Below are 7,456 nucleotides of genomic sequence, written 5' to 3'. Positions count from 1 at the left end.
AATATGTTAATGAAACAAAACACTTTTCAAAAATACAGGTCTGTTCTAATTACAAAGAATATTACCACTTGGTATCTCATAGCTAACTGTCACTTTATAGATATATTTATGGTTGTTGATAAATTATTAAAATTAGCTCATCTAGTCTACTTATAAAGATATTGGGACACTCATATGAGCAAAAACATTCTTAACTCATTGAACTAAGTATCGCCTCTAATTTTTCACCTGTCCCCATCAGCACACGATGAGAAGCTGGAATAACACAAATGTGCCTTTCTTCATCCTTATGGGGCTGACAGATTCAGAAGAGATCCAGCTGACCCTCTCTGCGCTGTTTCTCCTGCTCTACCTGATTAGTGTACTAGGCAACCTAGGAATGATCATGATAATTCGCCTGGATCTCCAGCTTCACACCCCTATGTATTTTTTCCTCACTCACCTGTCATTTCTTGACCTCAGCTACTCAAGTGTCATCACCCCTAAAACCCTAGCGAACTTACTGACTTCCACAAAGAGTATTTCCTTCCTGGGCTGCTTCACCCAGATGTACTTTTTCGTCCTGCTTGGTGCTACAGAATGCTTTCTCCTCGCCTCCATGGCCTATGATCGCCACGTGGCTATCTGCAGTCCTCTGCGCTATCCAGTGATTATGTCCAGAAGCTTCTGTCGTGTCCTGATCACGGGGTCCTACCTGATTGGTTTCATAGACTCCTCTGTGAACGCTGTTTCTATGAGCAGATTAAAGTTTTGTAACTCCAATGTAATCTCACATTTTTTCTGTGACACGTCCCCGATTTTAGCACTGTCCTGCACTGATACATATGAGGTTCAAATTGTAATATTCATTTTTGCTGGGTTTACCCTAATGGTCTCCCTTATCACAATAGCTATGTCTTATGTGTCCATTCTGTCGACTATTCTGAAAATTAAGTCCACCTCAGGGAAGCAGAAAGCCTTCTCCACCTGTGCCTCTCACCTGCTGGGAGTCACCATTTTCTATGGCACTATGATCTTCACTTACTTAAAACCCAAGAAGTCCTACTCCCTGGGAAAGGATCAAGTGGCTTCTGTGTTTTACACGATTGTGATCCCCATGCTCAACCCACTCATTTATAGTCTTAGGAACAAGGATGTGAAAAATGCTTTCTTTCGTGTCATGCAGAAAATAGGGGGCCCTGGGCAACCAAGATGACAGTGGTGTGACATGTCAAACTCATCATTTCTGGTTTTTCTGAAAAGAAGAACTGAGTCATTTGTATATGTTCATTTTTTCATACATTTCTCAGGGCATTCCCAAGAATACATTCTCAGAAGTTCAGTTTATAATGAGATGTGATAAGTATGTATTGGAGGAGCAGATACTGTGTGAAAGATAAAATTTGGATATCATTTTTAAAGTGTGCCATAAAAATTTATTATGTTAATTTATTATGCTATGAAGACAATTATTTAACCTTAACAACAGATTTAGTGATAAAAAGATTCTGTACTCACTTCCTTTACTGCACCCTTTAAGAAGACAGTGAATTTGAAGTCCTAGTTTTCTCATTTCCACAAGATAAATCATATTTCAAGTCCACAGGATCTTAAATAGTCTTGAAATTATCTCCAAGCTAAAAGCATATAACAAATGTTATATTTACAAAGATGATTCCTGTCACTGTAATTATAAGACTTTCTCACAAGAATATTCACAGCTGTTTCAGTCGGTTTAGTTCACAAACTGAAAACATGCAGAAAGGGGAAATATCAACATTTTACAAATTGCTGTTTGGAAGAAAGAAACTACTAGAGTTATGATATAGGAAAATAATGCTAGTAGTAATTTGGAAACTTTTATTCAAATTGATTCAAGAGAAATACTGCACTTCTGGATACATTCTCCTCAAGGTTAACTCTGGTTTTTTGCATATATATGATGTATTTAAATGGAATTTGGATGCTCTCTTCTTCAATTTTCTTTATTCATTCAAAGAGGGTTGCTTTGACAAAGGCAGCTATGAAAAGGTAGCTGTAAGATGTTTTTGGAAAATTCAAAATATATTTTGTACTCCTTTAGGCCTGGATTATTGTAATTTATTGAGTTGAAAAACTTATACACAGTAACATCTGTTATGTGAGCACATGTTAAATATTTGATGACTATGCCTTCTCCTTTTCACTTATGTGATTCCATCAGCTTTGGAAAACTCATTAAAAATGGTTGAATTAAATGCTTGATTCACATTTTTAAAACTTTTTTAAATAAAGGAAGTTAGAAGGCAAATATTTAAAAATGAATTTTGATCATATGGTATTCCATAAACTTTGATCAGGTAGCATTCTATTTTTTTATTTTCAATGATTGACTTTTCTGGTACTGTATTTTTAATTATCTCAGATTTTCAAAGTTAGTTTTTGGAGGTATGGTTTTATTTTGCAGCTATTGTTATTGTAAATTTGTAACAATTATTACACAGATTGTTTGAATAAAATCAATTTTTATAAATTATTGCAGAAATTTATTAAATTTTTTGTGTAAAATTTCATGGTAGTTTCCTCATAAATACTTTATGATCCTTTCTGATTATTATAAAATAAACCACTTTCTGGCACATAAATGTAAGATCCTGAGTTCAAGCCCCAGTATTACCATAAAAACATTAAAAATAAGTAAAATAGAGAGCTAACTGTCTATTTCAACAATTAAAAATTTTAACCATTACTAATTTATTAGATATTTTAGTATTTCATTTGAAAGCTGTTTTTCCTGATCTATATCACAATTTGCTTTATCCTGTAATAATGCCCAAAATAAGTTGCCTCAGGTTTATTTTGATATTTTTGTATGGTGATAATGTGTATTTGTTGTATTGAGATTTATTTTTTGACATTGGGAATAATGTGTTAGTAGTTGTATATAGTTACTGATAAACCATTTTGATTCATCTCTACTCATTAAAAACTTTTCTTAATTTTATACTGAGGGTCTCTTCTCAGGCTCTGCTTGCTTTTGCAACATTTGGTTTAACTATTAGTTACGAATAGAAAAAAAAAAAAAACCTTACAGTTGATGCCAGACACATTGACCTTCCATTAATAGCAACATTTTTCCTTTACTCAACATTGTTCTCTAATATTAACTTGACTAAATCAGACTGGAATTGTTTGCTCAAGTGATATATTTGACCCTTACCTCCTTTTCCAGGGTTCAGCTGATTATTTGGGCATAAGAATCTCATGGACTTTTCTGCCTGGGCTTGTTTCAAACCTTGATCCTAAAATATTAGTCTACTGAGAAGCTGGGATTAGAAGCATAAGCCTGGAGTGTTCAGCTTAAAGATAGCTCTTTATTCATTTGTCTCCAAAAAATCTAGGAAACAAACACACTTGCATAGAACATTTTTTGTGTATATTTGAAGATAAATTAATTATAGGATAATTTAATACAAGTGTCCGAGGATCTTTCTGTGATTTTTAATATGTTCCTTTCAGATTCCCCCTGTGCATCCTATTTTTGGAAAATAATCATGAGTGAAATCATTCAACTTCATTATCCTTTTAACTCGTATTTATTAAAATAGTTAGCCTGTCATAGAAAGAAGGAAGTGTGAGCTGGGTCTTCCATTCAGGGTCAGTTTTCAATTCAATACATTTTTGATAAAATTTTTCAATTTTATCATGTCTTCCTGCACTAATTTTACATTTATAAAGAAAATAAACAATAAAATAAAGAAAATAAACAATAAAATACTAGATAAAATTTACCAGGTCTTTTATATTATTTTATCATAATCATATTATTTTATCATATCATATAGATTAATTATAATTATTTATATGTACAAGTACATGTTTTAATAAGTATTATGTGTTTAAGGAAGATCACTGAACATTATTGAGCTGTAATTTATTACACTAATTTCTTTAATTATAGGTATATTCTACTGCTATAGAAGGAAACATTTTATTTATGATAGAATTATATGTTTAAATATAACACATATCCATTTTGAAACGTGTCATTCACAGCAAACTAATTCTCTAAAATTTTTTCCACATTGTTCGGAAATTTCTTGATTTGACAAGTATGCTATAAAAAATAATTTATAAATTTATATCTATCAAACTAAAATAGATAGTATTTTAAAGTATTACATCAAAACCACCTTGTTATTCTGTTCCTCACTGTGGAATTTTTATATGAAAAAGCTGAACTTCTGCTCATTGAATTTTTGTCCTTGAAAATGTGCCAAGAAATATCCTTAGAAATTGGTCACTGAGGATATCAATTGCATGATCCCTATGCTGATTAAATGATCACCCATAAAAGAGCACCTGGATATATGAGACTGAGAGACGAAGAACACACCACCCTTCTGATGATGACAACCACTAGTTGACATTTCTTGTGTGAAAATCCTTCCTGGCAACATTTTCATTTGAGCAGTAGTATTAAAATTAATTGTGACTCAAATTTTTAAACTAAAAATAATGAATGCAAAAAATAATAAAAATGACTATAGAAAGGAAAACATTATATTACAGAAAATGTTAGCATCTTATAGGCTTTGCAATTTGATTTGTTAAAAAAAGCCTAAGGTATGACAAATACCTTAGCTTTCTCTCTACAAGTTTCCTTCCACCAATCAAGAGTAAGTATTTCACCTTGCACTTTTATAGCTAACTTATGTAAACAAATCTGCGAGTGTAAAAAGAAGTTCATAATTTAAAAATTCTGCAGGCAATGCTTATTAATGATGCATACTTTTCCTATTGAGATTTACAACTTTCTTAGGGTTCTATCTGGATTCCTCATGATTTTACTTAATAAATTTAAATTGAATTATCTTAAAAAAGGTCCTGAGGATTTAACACCACATGAAAATGTATATATATATATATATATATATATATATATATATATATATACATACATACATTATATAGCTATCCATCTGTCTCTCTTTATTTATATGTGGAGTTAAGGATTCAGAGTTTATTACCACTACCACTGTCTATAAGTTTTGATTCTTGAAGAAACTCAATTTTGTTTGTGGCATCCACTCAAGGAAAAAGAAAATCACATAGCTGTGAAATAGGACTAATAATCTATAATACTACCTATTTCTACCTACAAAAGTCTACTAAAAGTTCAATTTCTTCAAAAGGTCTTAATTGAGATGGCCAACACAAAGTAAATCCAGTAAAGTAGTTTTCTATCTATACTTATTATACATATAGCATTTTGATTAGCTGCAATCAAATAATTATACAGTATTATATGTTTTGAAATCAAAGAACTATAACAAAATATGTCCATACATCTTGGCATTGCATTGATATAAGTAAAATAAACACCTGACACTATAATTCTTAACTCAAAGTCACAGTAATTCCAGTCTAAATATGTTAGTAAAATGGTTTATCAAATAATCAAGTCTGTTATAATTATGAAGAAAATTATCTTCGTTAAATACAGGTCACTTTACAGATGTTTATAGTTGCTTGCTTTTGTATAAATACATTATTAAATTTTATCACTCTAGTTTATTTATACAATTATTGGGACATTCATGTAAATGATAATTTTTTAAGTAATTTAGGCTAAGTATCACCTTTAATTTTTCAAATGTCAGCACACAATGAGAGCCTGGAATAACACAAAGAATCCTGACTTCATCCTTGTGGGGTTGACAGATTTTAGAGAGATCCAGCTGGCCCTTTCTACACTATTTCTCCTGATCTACCTTATTACTGTGCTGGGAAACCTAGGCATGATCATGATAATTTATCTGGATCACCAGCTTCACACACCTATGTATTTTTTCCTCACTCATCTCTCATTCATTGACCTCAGCTACTCAAGTGTCATCACACCAAAAACCTTAGCGAACCTATTGACTTCTACCAAGAACATTTCCTTCGTGGGCTGCTTCACCCAGCTCTACTTTTTCGTTCTCTTTGCTGGTGCTGAAATTTTTCTCCTCTCTGCCATGGGCTATGATCGCTATGTGGCTATCTGCAATCCTCTACAGTATCCTGTAATAATGTCCTCGAGACTCTGTTGGACCCTTCTTGCTGGGTCCTATATGACTGGCATTCTAGATTCCTCTGTCAATGTCATTTGCATGAGTGGATTGACTTTCTGCAAATCCAATATCATCCACCACTTTTTCTGTGACATATCTCCAATGTTAGCTGTGTCTTGCAATGATACCTATGGAATTGAAGTGATGGTATTTGTTCTTGCCGGTTCTACTCTAATGATGTCTCTTATCACAATAACTATGTCCTATGTGTCCATTCTGTTAACTATTCTGAAAATTAAGTCCACTTCAGGAAAGCAGAAAGCCTTCTCCACCTGTGCCTCCCACCTGCTGGGGGTCACCATTTTTTATGGTACTTTGATCTTCACTTATTTAAAACCCAAGAAGTCCTACTCCCTGGGAAAGGATCAAGTGGCTTCTGTGTTTTACACGATTGTGATTCCCATGCTCAATCCACTCATTTATAGTCTTAGGAACAAGCAAGTGAAAAATGCTTTCTTTCGAATCATGAAGAAGAGTTCAGGCTCCAGGCAATAAAATGACAGTTTGTGATGTATTGAAATTCATCTTTTCTGGTCTTTTAGATAAAAAAGTTTATTCATTCATGGGTTTATTGTCTACCAACCTTTATTTCTGTTTACAGAATGGATATTGCCAGAACTTCATTATTCAAAGTTCATACTGGAATAGTAATTCCTGAATGTCATATTTTTTATAGCAGGTAATATAGAAAGCACCAAATTCGTTCTTAATTTTTACAAATGTGTTAGAAAATATGCTATGATTTCAACCTATAATTTAAACATTAATGTCTTCACAAGGAGTTATTTGTATGTTTAATGATAGCAGTTTAACAATCATTTTCTTTGTAGTATAAAATAATATTTTATGTATACAAGTCCTAAGAATTCACTGGATTTTTAAGACCGAACTTTCTCATTTACAAGAGATAAATCTTAATTTGTGGTACATGTAGTCAGATGAAAGATAAAATATATTTGTAATTATAATCTTGTTTGTCTTCATCTTTGATTGCAAGGCATATTGCTGAATTGTTGTAATGTACATACTCTTTCTAAAGAATATCTACTGGTTTTTAAATAGCAATTTTATTTTCTTCAATTCAGCAACTTAGATATAGCAGCAATGAAATTTTTGAGGCTTTCCTAAATTTATGTTAAACTATTGTTTTATATTATTGTACAAATGATATTCTAATCTTGAAGACAATTTTGAGGATACTCTTATAGCTTATTGAAGATAAATATTATATTTGTGTGCATTCTTTTTCATTTCTTTTCCTATATTCTTGTGTGCCTTTATCTGTGAATGTATACATATACAATATTTAAATGGAATTTGTGTAATTTCCTGTTGCACACTCTTGCTACTGTTATATATGTAATGAAATTTTCAGTGAAATC

The 7,456-nt window shown here is 31.9% G+C and overlaps 2 protein-coding genes across 2 annotated transcripts; both read left to right on the top strand.

The window, feature by feature from the left end:
* The first annotated feature begins 247 nt into the window (after positions 1 to 247).
* Positions 248 to 1,195, top strand: LOC138834169 (olfactory receptor 8H1-like). The gene has a single exon (XM_070032927.1). It carries the CDS (start codon positions 248 to 250, stop codon positions 1,193 to 1,195), a length of 948 nt encoding a protein of 315 aa, XP_069889028.1.
* A 4,432-nt stretch (positions 1,196 to 5,627) lies between these two features.
* LOC138833629 (olfactory receptor 8H1-like) lies at positions 5,628 to 6,569 on the top strand. Its single transcript, XM_070031911.1, has one exon. It carries the CDS (start codon positions 5,628 to 5,630, stop codon positions 6,567 to 6,569), a length of 942 nt encoding a protein of 313 aa, XP_069888012.1.
* Positions 6,570 to 7,456: the final 887 nt, after the last annotated feature.

The sequence above is a fragment of the Dipodomys merriami genome, unplaced genomic scaffold, assembly GCF_024711535.1.
Source record: "Dipodomys merriami isolate MVZ:Mamm:240054 unplaced genomic scaffold, mDipMer1.0.p SCAF_21, whole genome shotgun sequence".
Lineage (NCBI taxonomy): Eukaryota > Metazoa > Chordata > Mammalia > Rodentia > Heteromyidae > Dipodomys > Dipodomys merriami.
The sequence above is the reverse complement of the archived record's forward strand: the minus strand, read 5'-3'. Positions and strand labels throughout refer to the sequence as shown.

Coding starts and splice junctions, on each gene's coding strand:
- LOC138834169 (XM_070032927.1), top strand. CDS start 248: ATGAGAAGCTGGAATAACACAAATGTGCCTTTCTTCATCCTTATGGGG.
- LOC138833629 (XM_070031911.1), top strand. CDS start 5,628: ATGAGAGCCTGGAATAACACAAAGAATCCTGACTTCATCCTTGTGGGG.